The sequence below is a fragment of the Notolepis coatsorum genome, assembly GCF_963971535.1.
Source record: "Notolepis coatsorum genome assembly, chromosome: 18".
Taxonomy (NCBI): Eukaryota; Metazoa; Chordata; class Actinopteri; order Aulopiformes; family Paralepididae; genus Notolepis; species Notolepis coatsorum.
Window position 1 is genome coordinate 667,554 of NC_140182.1, and position 19,740 is coordinate 687,293.

At 44.8% G+C, this 19,740-nt stretch overlaps 1 protein-coding gene across 1 annotated transcript in view; it reads left to right on the top strand.

Annotated features, from left to right (window-relative positions):
- Nucleotides 1-18,285, top strand: part of pot1 (protection of telomeres 1 homolog) — a gene marked incomplete at its 3' end in the record, with an annotated part of 139,493 nt that extends 121,208 nt beyond the window's left edge. Inside the window, exons 18-20 of the mRNA XM_084334464.1 lie at nucleotides 7,931-8,028; nucleotides 9,318-9,423; nucleotides 18,161-18,285. Of these exons, the coding sequence (XP_084190590.1) occupies nucleotides 7,931-8,028; nucleotides 9,318-9,423; nucleotides 18,161-18,285 (329 nt within the window). The remainder of the gene's footprint in view (nucleotides 1-7,930; nucleotides 8,029-9,317; nucleotides 9,424-18,160) is intronic.
- Between the last annotated feature and the right edge of the window lie 1,455 nt (nucleotides 18,286-19,740).

A 19,740-nucleotide genomic window follows, 5' to 3' on the forward strand; every position in this document is an offset into this window, starting at 1 on the left:
CGGCTGCTCCAACCGTTCTGGTGCTATCGCTTCCGCTCGCGAGACGCCGATCTACGACGCACGCGATCAGGAGCGAGCTCCCGGCGGCGCGCGAGAAGCCTAAGCTACCCCGCGCCAGGCCACCGACCGGCTAACCGTAAGCTATGAACATGTAAACAATGACATAACACTCACCCAGACAGGCCGCCGTTCTGAACCCTCCTCACTTTTTAAGAGAAAAGAGAAAACAAGACGTCAACACCGCTTCACAACGGTGACATTAACACGTCCGGCGGAATCAGCACAGTACCAACTGGCCTGTATAGCTGACTTTGAACATGAATCTGCCGCTATCGCACATTACATGCACATATCCCCTCGTGAAGGAATACTCTCATTTGGATATGAAAGATGGGGTCTTAACACGGTGACAGAGAGAATCCACTCGTCCAGAACACACAGGGATCACCAGTGTCAATGGTCGCGGCCCACTAGTTAAAACTATAATGGTCGCCAGACCAAGGCCTTCTGTCGCCTAGACGGCTAAACAAAGGACCCTAGCCTGGGGCCGGTTTCCATAAACTTTGTCTAGTAGCCCCCATAGCACTAACAGACAAGTGGAGCCCGCCAGCAAACACTACTCACCCAACCTGGAACGCACCGCTCCTCACAACAGCGGCATGTCCGACAGTTCAGCTGTGGCCTGACAGGTTTCACCCCAACAAACACAGCAAGGAACTGCAGTTGAGAAGCATGCAGCGGCGTGCTCCCAATACGAAAACCGGTGGAGGGTTTGTAGAATGATCATCATCTTCTAGACACTCCAGTACGAAAACAATATCGCCGTATTTTCTCGAAAATAGTGAGAGAGAAAATAAAGATATGATGTCAACGTATCCTTGTTTCCCAAGCTGTTCCTAATCCAATTTCTTCCATCATGGTGTCAAGTGTGGGGATCTACCGAGGCACCTCTTCCTTGTGGTGAAAGCGAGAAGGAGGAGAGCAGGTGACCACACACCTGCTTATGAAGGTAAGCTGATGAGGGGTGTGGTCAGACTAATACTGGTATTAGAGGTACATTTGTGGTTTATTCAGTACGCGTGCACGTACGCGAGATAGTGCAGAAGGCGAAGCCAAGCTAAGCCACTAACGATACAGAACCTTTCACTTCACACTACCAAAGAGTTAACCCTTTCACTACCACACTACAGAAGGTTAACCCTTTCACTACCACACTACAGAAGGTTAACCCTTTCACTACCACACTACAGAAGGTTAACCTTTCACTACCACACTACAGAAGGTTAACCCTTTCACTACCACACTACAGAAGGTTAACCTTTCACTACCACACTACAGAAGGTTAACCTTTCACTGCCACACTACAGAAGGTTAACTTATCACTACCACACTACAGAAGGTTAACCTTTCACTACCACACTACAGAAGGTTAACCCTTTCACTACCACACTACAGACGGTTAACCTTTCACTACCACACTACAGACGGTTAACCTTTCACTGCCACACTACAGAAGGTTAACCTTTCACTATCACACTACAGAAGGTTAACCTTTCACTATCACACTACAGACGGTTAACCTTTCACTACCACACTACAGAAGGTTAACCCTTTCACTACCACACTACAGACGGTTAACCTTTCACTGCCACACTACAGAAGGTTAACCTTTCACTACCACACTACAGAAGGTTAACCTTTCACTACCACACTACAGACGGTTAACCTTTCACTGCCACACTACAGAAGGTTAACCTTTCACTACCACACTACAGAAGGTTAACCTTTCACTATCACACTACAGAAGGTTAACCTTTCACTGCCACACTACAGAAGGTTAACCTTTCACTACCACACTACAGAAGGTTAACCTTTCACTGCCACACTACAGAAGGTTAACCTTTCACTACCACACTACAGAAGGTTAACCTTTCACTATCACACTACAGAAGGTTAACCTTTCACTATCACACTACAGAAGGTTAACCTTTCACTATCACACTACAGAAGGTTAACCTTTCACTACCACACTACAGAAGGTTAACCTTTCACTACCACACTACAGAAGGTTAATGCTTTCACAACCACACTACAGAAGGTTAACCTTTCACTACCACACTACAGAAGGTTAACCTTTCACTGCCACACTACAGAAGGTTAACCCTTTCACTACCACACTACAGGAGGTTAACCTTTCACTACCACACTACAGAAGGTTAACCTTTCACTACCACACTACAGAAGGTTAACCCTTTCACTACCACACTACAGAAGGTTAACCTTTCACTGCCACACTACAGAAGGTTAACCTTTCACTACCACACTACAGAAGGTTAACCTTTCACTACCACACTACAGACGGTTAACCTTTCACTACCACACTACAGACGGTTAACCCTTTCACTACCACACTACAGAAGGTTAACCTTTCACTACCACACTACAGAATGTTAACCTTTCACTACCACACTACAGAAGGTTAACCTTTCACTACCACACTACAGAAGGTTAACCTTTCACTACCACACTACAGAAGGTTAACCTTTCACTACCACACTACAGAAGGTTAACCTTTCACTACCACACTACAGAGGGTTAACCTTTCACTACCACACTACAGAAGGTTAACCTTTCACTACCACACTACAGGAGGTTAACCTTTCACTACCACACTACAGAAGGTTAACCTTTCACTACCACACTACAGAAGGTTAACCTTTCACTACCACACTACAGAAGGTTAATCCTTTCACTACCACACTACAGAAGGTTAACCTTTCACTACCACACTACAGAAGGTTAATCCTTTCACTACCACACTACAGACGGTTAACCTTTCACTACCACACTACAGACGTAGGCCTGTCACGATAACACATTTTGCTGGGCGATTAATTGTCCCAGAAATTATTGCGATAAGTGATATTATTGCGGTTTTGAGAGAAATAATTTTTTTGAGAAATGTATTTCCCAAAAGTTTTCAATCAACTTTTTTTTTTACTAATATAATGATAATAGCATAATAATGCAAGGAAACCGTTTCAAAGTGCAATAAACCTTTATTTAACATTGGAAGACATTTTAAATATCCTAAATTACTACCTAACCAATCAGATATGAGGTAGCGTCAGAAGCAGAGTAACCTCGTTCCCAGTTTTATCTCTGTGAGAGCAATGATAAAACGAGCAGAGCAATGTGTGTGGACAAGAGGCGGGTTGCTACGTTTACTGTAGGAAGGGGCTTTTAGACCCATGTTTTTATTTTTTGCTTCGAAAAGAGGGACATCCTCTCAATATGCAGCTACTACAGGCAATCAACGATGAGGAGGAAGCGTCATAGCATCAACGCTAGATCTTTAATCTTTATTTAGCAGTCCAGTTTCTCCGGGCAGTAACGTATAGCGTTTGTTCACGCTACATCACTACTTGGGTCTAAAAATAGCTACACTGTCTACAAAGAACGCTACTAGGTTCAAAAGGAGCGACGCTACCATCACGCTACTGAGAAATGTAGTTAAGCTATGTAGCGTTGCTACTGCCCAACATACGCATGGTGCTCACAGGAGCTCCCGTGCTGTACTTAAGCATTACATCACACGCAGGAGTGGTTTGTGACCAATAAACCATGCCTAGGGGTGGTTGTTAGGCCCGAGGCGCAGCCGAGGGTCGTTAGACCCCCCTAGGCATGGTTTATTGGTCACAAATCACGACTGCACGTGGTGTAAAGCTTTTATACAACTGCCAGATTCATCCAACCTTATTTCTATACAATAAACACACATTAATCGAAGATTTATTGAAAAAACCATCCGCCAGAAAAAGTAGTTCCCACAACTCCATGTGGAAGCAGCTTGAAGTGCATCCAACCAAACTAACACATCCAACTGTGTATTATTGGAATGATTGAGAGAAGTTGCCTCATGTGGAAGCAGCTTGAAGTGCATCCAACCAACTAACACATCCAACTGTGTATTATTGGAATGATTGATTGAAAATTTATTAAAACGTTTTCTTTGCCCTATAGGAAAAAAACGTTTTCTTCGCCCTATTTTTTTATTTATTTCTTTTAGCCTAAACTTAACCAGTTGGAAACCAGGGGTACAGTAATAAAATTAGCAATCAACCAATCAATCAATTCAATAGACCATGCTCACTTAAAACAGCGCTGCTTCTCTCTCAGTCTGACTCCCCCGCTGTTGCAGACAGGAGTGTGTGTGTGTGTGTGTGTGTGTGTGTCACAGTGTGTGTGTGCGTGTGTGTGTGTGTGTGTGTGTGCGTGTGTGTGTGTGTGTGTGTGTATGTGTGTGTGTGTGTTTGTGGGTACGCCAGCGTCGGACAGTGTGAGAGAGAACGCAGTAGAAAGTAGGAAGGAAGAAATTTAAATCAATCAATTAATCTATCAATCAATCCGCGATTTTTCTTTTGTTCTAGATTGAGTCAAGACCCATCAATTACATCATCCAACATTGTTTAAAATACTAACACATTCCCCTTGACAGAATCGCTTCATATTTAGTCGTTATGGTGCTTTCAACATAACCATTTGTTCTCCGCGATCCTGTTTTCTCCCGGAGTGAGCCGGGGAGGGTTATGTGATTTGGTTGTGGGCGGGTCCTGAGCCCAGGACCGTGGATTGTTGGCAATAAAGACGTGTGAATGGCCAATCAGAATCGAGAAATTTGCATGCCGTTGTATAATCTGTAGTAACGTCAGCGGCCCGCCTCCCCACACGGAGAGGTACTGGTTCCCGCCTCATTAAAACAAACACGCAAATAGCAATTAATTGCGCCCGTCAAAATCATTGCATTCATTTTCATTATTGCGCGATAAATTGATTTATTGCTTTTTGCAACAGGCCTACGTTTAACCCTTTCACTACCACACTACAGACGGTTAACCTTTCACTACCACACTACAGAAGGTTAACCTTTCACTATCACACTACAGACGGTTAACCTTTCACTACCACACTACAGAAGGTTAACCCTTTCACTACCACACTACAGAAGGTTAACCTTTCACTACCACACTACAGAAGGTTAACCTTTCACTACCACACTACAGAAGGTTAACCTTTCACTACCACACTACAGACGGTTAACCTTTCACTACCACACTACAGAAGGTTAACCCTTTCACTACCACACTACAGAAGGTTAACCTTTCACTACCACACTACAGAAGGTTAACCTTTCACTACCACACTACAGACGGTTAACCTTTCACTACCACACTACAGAAGGTTAACCTTTCACTACCACACTACCAAAGAGTTAACCCTTTCACTACCACACTACCAAAGAGTTAACCCTTTCACTACCACACTACAGAAGGTTCACCTTTCACTACCACACTACAGACGGTTAACCTTTCACTACCACACTACAGAAGGTTAACCCTTTCCCTACCACACTACAGCAGGTTAACCTTTCACTACCACACTACAGAAGGTTAACCTTTCACTACCACACTACAGAGGGTTAACCTTTCACTACCACACTACAGAAGGTTAACCTTTCACAACCACACTACAGAAGGTTAACCTTTCACTACCACACTACAGAAGGTTAACCTTTCACTACCACACTACAGAAGGTTAACCCTTTCACTACCACACTACAGAAGGTTAACCTTTCACTACCACACTACAGAAGGTTAACCTTTCACTACCACACTACAGAGGGTTAACCTTTCACTACCACACTACAGAAGGTTAACCCTTTCACTACCACACTACAGAAGGTTAACCCTTTCACTACCACACTACAGAAGGTTAACCTTTCACAACCACACTACAGAAGGTTAACCTTTCACTACCACACTACAGAAGGTTAACCTTTCACTACCACACTACAGAAGGTTAACCTTTCACTACCACACTACAGAAGGTTAACCCTTTCACTACCACACTACAGAGGGTTAACCTTTCACTACCACACCACAGACGGTTAACCTTTCACAACCACACTACAGAAGGTTAACCTTTCACTACCACACTACAGAAGGTTAACCTTTCACTACCACACTACAGAAGGTTAACCCTTTCACTACCACACTACAGAAGGTTAACCTTTCACTGCCACACGACAGAAGGTTAACCTTTCACTACCACACTACAGAAGGTTAACCTTTCACTACCACACTACAGACGGTTAACCTTTCACTACCACACTACAGAAGGTTAACCCTTTCACTACCACACTACAGGAGGTTAACCCTTTCACTACCACACTACAGACGGTTAACCTTTCAATACCACACTACAGAAGGTTAACCTTTCACTACCACACTACAGAAGGTTAACCTTTCACTACCACACTACAGAAGGTTAACCCTTCACTACCACACTACAGAAGGTTAACCCTTTCACTACCACACTACCAAAGAGTTAACCCTTTCACTACCACACTACAGAAGGTTAACCTTTCACTACCAGACTACAGAAGGTTAACATTTCACTACCACACTACAGAAGGTTAGCCCTTTCACTACCACACTACAGAAGGTTAACCCTTTCACTACCACACTACAGACGGTTAACCTTTCACTACCACACTACAGAAGGTTAACCTTTCACTACCACACTACAGACGGTTAACCCTTTCACTACCACACTACAGAAGGTTAACCTTTCACTGCCACACTACAGAAGGTTAACCCTTCACTACCACACTACAGAAGGTTAACCCTTCACTACCACACTACAGAAGGTTAACCCTTCACTGCCACACTACAGAAGGTTAACCCTTCACTGCCACACTACAGAAGGTTAACCTTTCACTACCACACTACAGAAGGTTAACCCTTCACTGCCACACTACAGAAGGTTAACCCTTCACTGCCACACTACAGAAGGTTAACCTTTCACTACCACACTACAGAAGGTTAACCCTTTACTGCCACACTACAGAAGGTTAACCTTTCACTACCTCACTGCAGACGGTTAACCTTTCACTACCATACTACAGAAGGTTAACCCTTCACTACCACACTACAGAAGGTTAACCCTTCACTACCACACTACAGAAGGTTAACCCTTCACTGCCACACTACAGAAGGTTAACCCTTCACTGCCACACTACAGAAGGTTAACCTTTCACTGCCACACTACAGAAGGTTAACCCTTCACTACCACACTACAGAAGGTTAACCCTTCACTGCCACACTACAGAAGGTTAACCCTTCACTGCCACACTAGGGTTAAGTCACAGAGCCCCTCTGGCCCCTCCTGTTTGTTATCTCTACTCGTCCTGCTCTGGCTTCCTGTTGATATGCTGCCGTCTTCTTGTTGGGTCCATCTTTACTGCCCGACACTAACTCTCTGGGTTTTACGCTCCACCACCCCTCCTCCTGATGCAGCACCTGTGTTGTAAAGGTTTCTAGACGGCTTCCCTCCGGCTGTGAGAGGCGTCTCCTCTTAAATCAGCCCGTTTTACTGTCCTCCTCTCGGCTCTACGGTGCAGCGGATAGCAGAACAATCGTGCACTTTTTCATAAAAGCATGAAACTTCCACCATAGTACGTTTATACCATGAGGTTTATTTTCAGATGTGGAGGGAAGTCAGATTTGACCTCTGAGGCCCGGGAGAGGTCACATCCAAGATGGCCACAGCTGTTTTACTGTCCTCCTCTCAGCTCGAGTGATCAGCTGTTTTACTCTCCTCCTCTTCCTCCTCTCTCTCAGCTCTAGTGATCAGCTGTTTTACTCTCCTCCTCTTCCTCCTCTCTCAGCTCTAGTGATCAGCTGTTTTACTCTCCTCCTCTTCCTCCTCTCTCAGCTCTAGTGATCAGCTGTTTTACTCTCCTCCTCTTCCTCCTCTCTCTCAGCTCTAGTGATCAGCTGTTTTACTCTCCTCCTCTTCCTCCTCTCTCAGCTCTAGTGATCAGCTGTTTTACTCTCCTCCTCTTCCTCCTCCTCCTCCTCTTCCTCAGTTCTAGGGGTCCAGCCGCTGCAGTATCGCCTGGCGATGATCCTCGAGCTGCAGGACGGGACCGACACGCTGGAGGCCCTCCTCCTGGGGGGAGACGCCGTGAGTCGGGGGGGGGGGGGGCGGGGGAGACGTGAGTCTGGGGGGGGGGGGGGGGACGCCGTGAGCCGTGAGTCTGGGGGGGGGGGGGGGGCGTGAGTCTGGGGGGGGGGGGGGACGTGGTTGAAATATCAACTAGTTCAAGTTGTGTTTTATTTGTCACGTATAACCCTTTCACTGCCACATGACAGCCGGTTGTGACGATACAGAGGGCTGCGGAGCTAATGATGCTAATGATGGAGCATCGCCGTCGGTTGTGTGATAGTAAAGGGTTAACCTTCTGTCGTGTGGCAGTGAAAGGGTTAAGGTACGTGTACATTACAGTGAAATGCTTGGTTCTGTAGGGTCACCTACAGTATGCAGGTAGAATCAGGCCTTATGCCCTTTTAAGGTAATGCCTGTACTGGGAACCCAATGTAAGGAATTTGGCCACAGGATGTATGAGATCCACTTCCTGACAGGATGTATGAGATCCACTTCCTGACAGGATGTATGAGATCCACTTCCTGACAGGATGTATGAGATCCACTTCCTGACAGGATGTATGAGATCCACTTCCTGACAGGATGCATGAGATCCACTTCCTGACAGGATGTATGAGATCCACTTCCTGACAGGATGCATGAGATCCACTTCCTGACAGGATGTATGAGATCCACTTCCTGACAGGATGTATGAGATCCACTTCCTGACAGGATGTATGAGATCCACTTCCTGACAGGATGCATGAGATCCACTTCCTGACAGGATGTATGAGATCCACTTCCTGTCAGGATGTATGAGATCCACTTCCTGACAGGATGCATGAGATCCACTTCCTGACAGGATGTATGAGATCCACTTCCTGACAGGATGCATGAGATCCACTTCCTGACAGGATGTATGAGATCCACTTCCTGTCAGGATGTATGAGATCCACTTCCTGACAGGATGCATGAGATCCACTTCCTGACAGGATGTATGAGATCCACTTCCTGACAGGATGTATGAGATCCACTTCCTGACAGGATGCATGAGATCCACTTCCTGACAGGATGTATGAGATCCACTTCCTGACAGGATGTATGAGATCCACTTCCTGACAGGATGTATGAGATCCACTTCCTGACAGGATGTATGAGATCCACTTCCTGTCAGGATGTATGAGATCCACTTCCTGACAGGATGTATTAGATCCACTTCCTGACAGGATGTATGAGATCCACTTCCTGACGGGATGTATGAGATCCACTTCGCCAAACCGTGAACTAGCGGTACCTGACTCCCCATTGGCTTGTTGTGCGTCTCACTAGGATTCATTCTTCCATGTGTCTGCGGAGGAGGTGGCAGCCAATCAGGAGGCACAGGACAGAATCCAAGAAACGATGGACAAGCTCTGCCCACCAGGAAGTAGCATGGGTGAGTGTTTCTGCCCACCAGGAAGTAGCATGGGTGAGTGTTTCTATCCACCAGGAAGTAGCATGGGTGAGTCTCTCTGCCCACCAGGAAGTAGCATGGGTGAGTGTCTCTATCCACCAGGAAGTAGCGTGGGTGAGTGTCTCTATCCACCAGGAAGTAGCATGGGTGAGTGTCTCTATCCACCAGGAAGTAGCATGGGTGAGTGTTTCTATCCACCAGGAAGTAGCATGGGTGAGTGTCTCTATCCACCAGGAAGTAGCATGGGTGAGTGTCTCTATCCACCAGGAAGTAGCATGGGTGAGTGTTTCTATCCACCAGGAAGTAGCATGGGTGAGTGTTTCTATCCACCAGGAAGTAGCATGGGTGAGTGTCTCTATCCACCAGGAAGTAGCATGGGTGAGTGTTTCTATCCACCAGGAAGTAGCATGGGTGAGTGTCTCTCTCCACCAGGAAGTAGCATGGGTGAGTGTTTCTATCCACCAGGAAGTAGCATGGGTGAGTGTCTCTATCCACCAGGAAGTAGCATGGGTGAGTGTCTCTATCCACCAGGAAGTAGCATGGGTGAGTGTCTCTATCACCAGGAAGTAGCATGGGTGAGTGTTTCTATCCACCAGGAAGTAGCATGGGTGAGTGTCTCTATCCACCAGGAAGTAGCATGGGTGAGTGTCTCTATCACCAGGAAGTAGCATGGGTGAGTGTCTCTGCCCACCAGGAAGTAGCATGGGTGAGTGTCTCTATCACCAGGAAGTAGCATGGGTGAGTGTCTCTATCCACCAGGAAGTAGCATGGGTGAGTGTCTCTATCCACCAGGAAGTAGCATGGGTGAGTGTTTCTATCCACCAGGAAGTAGCATGGGTGAGTGTCTCTATCCACCAGGAAGTAGCATGGGTGAGTGTTTCTATCCACCAGGAAGTAGCGTGGGTGAGTCTCTCTCTCCACCAGGAAGTAGCATGGGTGAGTGTTTCTATCCACCAGGAAGTAGCATGGGTGAGTGTCTCTATCCACCAGGAAGTAGCATGGGTGAGTCTCTCTCTCCACCAGGAAGTAGCATGGGTGAGTGTCTCTATCCACCAGGAAGTAGCATGGGTGAGTGGGTGAGTGTCTGTTATCCATCTGCATCTTCTGTTCAACAGGCCTTTCAAACGTTCAGATCAACAAACTGTGCTCAAGCTTACTTACAACTAAGCTACTTACTAGTAGCTTAACTAAGGGGTTTAGTGTTACAGCTAAATTATTTATAATGCCATGTGACTAGTTATTCCTGATTCAGTGTTTTAAAGCTGTTTTAAAAAAAATTCGGATCACTAGGTGAGTCTTCTCTAAACTAACTTAATCTCCCCTTACTGGCACAATCTAGAATAGAATAGAACTCCTTTATTTATCCCGAGGCAAACGCTGCTGCTCATCTAGTTGTAAGGGATTTGCTGGGGGGGGGGGGGGTGTAACGGTACACAGAAGCCACGGTTCGGTACGTACCTCGGTATTGGGGTCACGGTTCGGTACGAGTTCGGTACAACAGAGAAAAAATAGTGCCAACCGTTGAGTGCCATCCGACGAGAAATCTCGTTTTTAATCGTTATTTTTTTTATTATTGATTTCCATTCATTTTTCATCAATCTAGCCTCACGTTACCAGTGGGGATCTGTCGGAGCTCGAACAGGGAAAATACCGCCCCCTATCGTCTCTCCGGATGGTACTGCACCCCATAGGATTGGATTGAATGAAACGCATGGGGAAAAAAGAGTCCGAATTCCTACTTGTCAGGCATGTAATCCGAGCCTATTGCAGTCATCGCCCACTATCAGAACAGTGTGGAATATGTCTTTCGACCACCCAGCGTTGGATCAATAAACGCGATCGATATTTGAGATGGCAATCAGGAATTGTAATAATCTTTTTGGAGAACATCTGATCTATTTTACCAGTATTGGGATAATCGGAGCTGTTTTCACCTATATATCAACGTGTCCCATATGTGTGTGAGTGTGTGTAGCTGATCAGGAAATAAGAATCGATTTTTCAGCCCGCTTCTATAGCGTGCATAAGTACACATATACTATCGATAATCTAGCGTTTATTTGAAAACTATTCATAAATAGGCCGAAAAATGACTGTTTTGTGTATTACAGTAAAGTGCGATTCCTGCAGAATCTTTCTTTTTTTCTGAACGTTTAAAAAAAACTAGCGTTTTTCAAAATGGTATAAAACAGAAATGAACCGATTATTAAAAAAAAAAAATCCGTTTCGACAATGTTGACTGCAAACAAGTCATTGATAAGCGACGGTCGTATTAGACACATAGCCATAATTTAAGATATAGTTTATGCGTTCACAAATGTGAGCGCTCTGTCATTGAATAGAGCATTGGCACTCAACGGGGCATATAGGACTGGCACGGCCGGCACGGAAAGTGTTAATATATATATATATATTTTTATACGTTATATATATATATTTTTTTTTAATCCACTTTTTCTCCCATTTTCTATATTTTCTCCCATCCCAATTTCGTATCATCCAATTCAACCCTCCCCCGTCACGAACGCTGTTTCATGCCTCCCACAAGCCGGCTGCAATGTGGACTAAGTCATACATAGCACGAGTCCCCTCCGGTACTTGAGGTAACAGCAGTCGCATCTTTTCACCTGCGCAGCTCGATCTCTCAGTGGCGAGGAGTAACGCGTGGGAGGCTCACGCTGCCCCCGACACTTCCTGATTCTACTGCGCAGGCGCACCAACCGACCTGTAGGAGTCGCTGTCCACAACGCCCGATCCCCACCCATCAGTTTCCCACCCCCTGATACGGCCAATGTGTATTAGTATGAACTACCAGCTAAACTGAAAGCAATGTGGAGCGCTGGGCTCGAACAGGCGAGCCCAGCGTCTCCGCATTCATGGCGAGCGCCTTGCCCACTACGCCACGTAGCCGCCCTATACGTTATATTTATTATTATTATTATTAAATAGAATAATTTTCTATAGGAAAAGTATGTTTATTTTTTTTATTTGATCAGCTGTGCCTGTGAGTCCGGCTATGTATGGGGCTGCGGCACTGCAGATGTACCTACTCGAGTCCGGCGGGGGAGAATGTTGGTGCGTTTCTTTCCATTGGTTTCATTTGGTTAACATTATTGGGCGAACAAGAAAACTGTAAAACTGTAAAACTGTAATGACCCTGCAGCTGCTCCAATGTAAATGTGCCTCCTCCTCCGTGCACTTTCGCCCGCTCTGAAGTCGGACTCGGTGTGCCCGGCCACGCACGCTGTTCTCGCACGGAACCCACGAGTGCCTGCATGTGCGACTGTGTGTTTGCGCTGTGAGGCGTATTCTCCGTATGGCTGCACGTACCACACCGTGACGGCCGTACCGTAAATTCACGGGACGAATACACGTACCGTTACACCCCTAACTACAATATATACAACTTTCTCTTGGGCATTTCCTGGTTGTAGAACAAGGTGGGTACTGTAAATACTTCACCTACAAACACAATACTGTTCAGTAGGGGTGTAACGGTACACGTATCTGTACTGAACCGTTTCAGTACTGGACCTTCTGTTCAGTACGCGCTGTGTACCGAACTAATGCAACGGTACGACTTAAAACCACCAACGCAGGGGTCGGCAACCTGCGGCTCTTTAGCCAATCAGCTGCGGCTCCCTGGTCCAAAAAAATATATAATAAATGTTTAATTTTTTTTTCTTATTTTGGAGATCGATGTGACACTGAAATGAAAAAATATTTCATCAACTGAAATATTTAGTCAACTAAAATATACAGTACGTCACACCCCGCGCCTCTCCCTGCCGTCTGCAAGTGGCTGATCTTGAGTTTCCGACCCCCCAGTAAGCTAACCATGGATACATCCAAAAAAAGGAAAGTCTGAGGAAAATGGAGGGTTTAATTCAGCGTGGACAGATACATTTTAGGGATGCTCGATATTGGCTTTTTTATCAATATTGTCCAACTCTTAATTTCCGATACCGATATATGCAGGGTTTTCCCCCCCCCAAAAACGGAATAATTTCAGGTAATTACCGTAACATTACATAACGCAACACATTATGCATACTTTTCACAATAAATAAAATAAAAACGGTTATAGAAATGTAAAAAAGAAAACAATTTTTTTTCTTTTTTTAAACCGATACCGATATTTTCCGATATCACATTTTAAATAGGGATGCACGATATTGATTTTTTGACACAGATAACTTTATGCTCCTCAAGCCGATAACAGATATCGATAACCGATATTTATTGTATTATACATTTTTTTTAAATGTATATATATTTTTTTTTTCTTTTTTTTTGTATTTATAAGCTCCGACGTCATCGGTACTGCTATCGGTACTCGAGAAATTATGGATTTTTTTTTTTTGAGGAATTTAAACGTCGCAAACTAATCTTGTTGGCCGTTTTCTATCTCTCCTCCCTCGGTCTCTCTCTGCCTGCGCGAGCCGGCTGTGCTCTTACACACACTCACTCTCACTCACTCACTCACTCACTCACTCACTCACTCACTCACTCAGCTCTGCTCTCGACAGCACCCGTGAGTGTGTGTGTGTGTGAGTGAGTGTGTGTAAGAGCACAGCCCCCTCGCGCAGGCAGAGAGAGACCGAGGGAGGAGAGATAGAAAACGGCCAACAAGATTAGTTTGCGACGTTTAAATTCCTCAAAAAAAGTCTGGGTCTATTTTACTAAAGTCGATGCTGACAACGCTCGTTGCCACAAGTGCAACAAGACATTTGCCAGTAATGTATAAGCGCTGGTACTTGTCAATGTGGCTGGCGGGGAGCAGCTAACGTTATAGCTCCGAGTAGAATAATGGCCGACAATCCGGAGGTAAATAAACGAACGAGAGCTTCTGATTGGTGGTAAGAAGAAGAGGTGGGTGCAAGCGGAGGGACGTAATTGGCTGATCGACTGTCTGTCTCCGAATGTAACGTGACTACGTCACAGCCAAGAAAGGGAGCGCTGGATTTGTGTAAAACTCCCTGTTCCTAAACCACACGCTGTCAGTCATACCACAGTACTGGCAAAACGGGAGGAGGCTATAATAAAAACGGATTTCTTTTAACCAAAAAAATTATATATTATCAGAGCTATTAATAACGTTATCGGGATGACGTCATAATTGCTGATATCGGCCCGATAATTATCGTGCATCCCTAATTTTAATGCCAATATCGGACATCCCTTTGCTTTCACGACTAACGATGCAGGCTTACCTGTATGCCTGATATGTGGTGCGAAATTTGCGAACAATGAAAAATGTACTTTTTATTTGATAGATTTTCCACAAATAAGGGAAGGACTCCTGAATAGTTCAGGGTTTTATTTCAAAGTCGGTCTACAGACACCAGTGTTTTGTCTCCTCTTCTGTGTTTTATTTAAAAATAGGTCTACACAGCCAGTCTTTTTTCTCCTCTTCATAAGAGTTTGAGGTTTTCCTTTGTTATAACAGGTAAAAACAGCAATTAAAAGTCAAAAAAATTGTTTTTGTTGCTTTATAATTCCATTAATGCAACAAACTGTGTGCTATAAGTATAAAGTATAATAAATCGCAAATTACTTTGGTTATGCAATTGTCAGGCGTTTTATGCTAAATGTGGGGTATGCTTGAGGATATATAAAACGTTATACACCGTTATCTTCATTTTAAGGGTAAATAGGTTGTGCGGCTCCCTGAGCATTTTATTTTGTGGGGGGGGGAAAGTGGCTCTTTTGATAGTGCAGGGGTCACCAACCTTTACTAACGGAACGCACATGCAGACATTTTTTTTACATGCAGAATTGAATTCAAAACTCCAAATTCACCCCTTCCCAAAATATGTTTGTAACAACAGGGTCATTACTGAAAATGTTCATCATTTTCTTGTTCGCCAAATAACACACACACAAACTTTCTTCTGTGCGACATTCACTCACAGCTGATCAGAGAAAAAAACGCACAACATACTTTTGCTGAGCTCCTCTCCTGTCGAGCTGCTGCTGTGTTTAAATCCAAAATATTGATACATCCTCTGCCATTGTTGTGTAACATGTCATCTCTTCTCTAGTCTTCTTTCTCTGCCTCTAGTGAAGTTACATCTACTCTAGAAGTGAAACTGAAAGCATAGACCGTGGGGGGCAGTAGGCAATTAATTTACTCAGTGGATGCCTGAACACAGAATGACACTGGTATCACTAACTACCGTGCCAAGCCTAGGTGGAACTAAGTATAACTTAATAAAACTAAAGGATAATTATATTTAATTATAAATATTTTTTTCCTGTTGTACCGAACTCGAACCGAACCGTGACCCCAAAACCGAGGTATGTACCGAACCGTGGCTTCTGTGTACCATTACACTCCTACTGTTCAGACAACACAATGTTAATGTAATTAAAAGATTTGCTGGGGAAAATACATTTTAATTGCATAGGTTATAGAATAGTGGAGCTAGGGCTGGCTTTTGTCAATAATGAAAATAAATGGTGGAATATCAACAGACTGGTTGCTGGTAGCACACAGTGCTACACTGCTGCTGAAATATGACTGCCACTGCTGACTTTTATTATTTATTTATTCTTTTCCCTTTCTTCTAAACAAAACAACCCACTCTCCCCTCCAGAATGCCAGAGTAAACGGCCTTGTAAACCTGATGTGCTTTCATACGAAAGGGCTCATAAACTCATTTGAAATACGATTGTGTACAAACTTTCTAACATTTAAACAAAGCTAACTTTCGCCAACGTTGTATACAGCCGTAAAATAACAAACTCAAACCCGCCATCTTTTAATAGCCTCGCGACTACTAAACATTAGCATTCATTATTTGTGATCACAAAAATTTTATAAAACTACTGTCCGAAAATAGTGTTTGAAGCTTTAAAATCCTCTGGCAGGTCCATCATTCCAGACGAGATTGGGTGTAATTCCTAGTAGGCTGCTGTCAGACACACAGGGAAGGCAACCGTTTGTCAATATATTTCAAGGACAGAGTCTTCAACCTCACGTAACACGTATGTAGCACTAATGAAGCTTTGACAAAGAGCCACTGTTTCTCCCATTAGCGAGTAATGAGTCTGGATTAGCTTCCAGCCTTGTGGAGCATGAACACACTGCAGAAAAAGAGCAATTGATAGAAGACCACAATTAGTGACTAGGAGAACGTCTGGTGTCTAATAGAGACCTTCATCTCAGATCTAGTGAACCTTGGTGAAACGATGAACTTGAGTTTCTAAATGTTTACGTGCCAAGTGCATTGAGAAAGTTAAATAGTTTTGTCTTCCCCCTTCTAATAACAATTAAATGGAAAATGTCAGTCCTTGCCCCACAATGGTGGAACGAACTGCCCACCCCAGTTAGGACAGCCGGAACCCGTCCAATCTTTCGCCGTCGACTAAAGACGCACTTCTTCAACTATTATCTGAAATGAAAAATGATTTAATAATAATAATCTAACCCTAACCTTATTGTCATTCACCTAATCTACTAACCTACACTGCAGCACTCAACACTTTGATGAACATTGTTACTCTGATAGAGTTGTGCCCTTCCTGATGACTTGTTGTACAGAACTTGTAAGTCGCTTTGGATAAAAGCGTTCAGCTAAATGACTAAATGTAAATGTAAAATGCAACCTAAAACATAATTTAAATTGGGCTGTCTTATTAGTTACGTCAATATCTATGAAAATGGACACCTGTCTCCCTACGTTGGAAATCAGAGCATCAAGACTAGAATTGCAGATTTTGGAATCGTTCTGTTGACAATGAATTAGTGAGTGACTTTGAAGGCTCATAGAATTTGACGTACACGGTCGACTTTATCCCAGACTAACTAACCCAGACCGGCCATGGTGCAGGAAGTACACGCAACAATCGTTACGTTTAGTCTAATGTTTATTTGAATAGGGACAAGATACATAAACATTGACCAACAAACGGTCTGATGCCACATATAGCATTTATAGCCTGAGCTCATTTGCAGTGTTTGTCCCCACAATACAGTTCATGTTCAAAATGTAATAAACAATATGCAGTCCTCCCTTTCATCCCCCTAACACACAGACACACACACGCACACACACAGACACACACACACACAGACACACACACAGACACACACACACACACACACACACAGACACACACACACACAACGCACACACACAGACACACACACACACAGACACACACACAGACACACACACACACACACACAGACACACACACACACACACACACACACAGACACACACACACACAGACACACACACAGACACACACACACACAGACACACAGACACACACAGACACACACACACAGACACACGCACACACACAGACACACACACAGACACACACACAGACACACACAGACACACACACAGACACACACAGACACACACACACAGACACACACACAGACACACACACACACAGACGCACACAGACACACACACACACACAGACGCACACAGACACACGCACACACACACACACACACGCACACAGACACACACACACACAGACACACACACAGACACACAGACACAGACACACACACACACAGTCACACACACAGACAGACAGACAGACACACACACACACACTAATGGTGTCCCAGGAGATACAATCATAAACCGTCTGCGGAGCGTCTCTCTGAGGTTTATAGTCCAGCATGGAGGTCATACTTTAACCTTTGACCTCTCTCAAACCCCGCCCCCTCCTCTCCTCTCCTCTGCAGCGGAGCGCCCCTGGTTGGACCTGTGTCTCCGCGCGTACAAAGTGGACCAGAATGGCCAGAACCAAGTCTGCTACCAGATCTGCCAAACAGGAGGCCCTCCGTCATCAGACCCCTCCTCCTCGTAGCAGCAGCCGGGGCGGGGCAGCGGGGCGGGGCAGCGGGGCTGTTCTGGGTGTTTCCTCACAGTAACTCACTCGTGGTTAGCTGCTCTGCCTCTAGTGGCTGCTCACGGGAACTGCGCTTTGCATCTATGATGCTGTGTGTGTCCTTGGTTTCCAATTAATCATCCGAGACCAATACGGTTCAGTCAACGTAATAGATTGGGGTAGTAGTAGTACACTGTATGAGCAGATACTTCAAGTTCAGAATTCAGAATCAGCAGTGAAAAGTAGATGCATGGCTAATAAATTTAACTCTAATCAAATGTAAATGTAAATCAACATGTCATTTCTACACGTCACATTGACGACGATGTGCAAAATCAATGAAGAGAATCCTGCCGTTCGCTCTTCATGGAGTTCGACATCATGCTGCCTCTCCACTGCAGCTGCACCTACTGTACTGTAAGCCCGTGTGGATGTGTGTTTGTTTTAAAGTACTATGGGAAAGGATGTGTATTGTTTTAATTGATTGTTTTCTATTTTTCTAAATAAAGTAAACATTTAAAAAAAAAACAAGAAAAGAAAATATGACCATTCATTGCCTGTTGTTCACTTTTATAAAGTTTGGAAGATTAAGAAATAAATGGTTTAAATTGATGAACAGTATGAACCAAACCAGGGCTGTCCTAAAGAGATTCTTAGTCGAGTAGTTGATTAATTTCATCATCTTCGTTTTACGTCCCTATTCCCCACCACAGCCACGCCACTGGAGGCATCATGTTTGGGTTGTAGCTAGTTTTATACCTCGGATGCTCTTCCTTACAGGTAACCCCATCATCTGTGAGGACCTAGCCTTTGCGTATCCCTACGCACACAAGGCAGTGCGGCACCCTGTATCCCTAGGTAGGGAGGCTAGAGAGGGCACTAACACCCTGTATCCCTAGGTAGGGAGGCTAGAGAGGGCACTAACACCCTGTATCCCTAGGTAGGGGGGCTAGAGAGGGCACTAACACCCTGTATCCCTAGGTAGGGAGGCTAGAGAGGGTACTAACACCCTGTATCCCTAGGTAGGGAGGCTAGAGAGGGTACTAACACCCTGTATCCCTAGGTAGGGGGGCTAGAGAGGGTACTAACACCCTGTATCCCTAGGTAGGGAGGCTAGAGAGGGTACTAACACCCTGTATCCCTAGGTAGGGAGGCTAGAGAGGGTACTAACACCCTGTATCCCTAGGTAGGGAGGCTAGAGAGGGTACTAACACCCTGTATCCCTAGGTAGGGGGGCTAGAGGGGGTACTAACACCCTGTATCCCTAGGTAGGGAGGCTAGAGAGGGCACTAACACCCTGTATCCCTAGGTAGGGGGGCTAGAGAGGGTACTAACACCCTGTATCCCTAGGTAGGGGGGCTAGAGAGGGTACTAACACCCTGTATCCCTAGGTAGGGAGGCTAGAGAGGGTACTAACACCCTGTATCCCTAGGT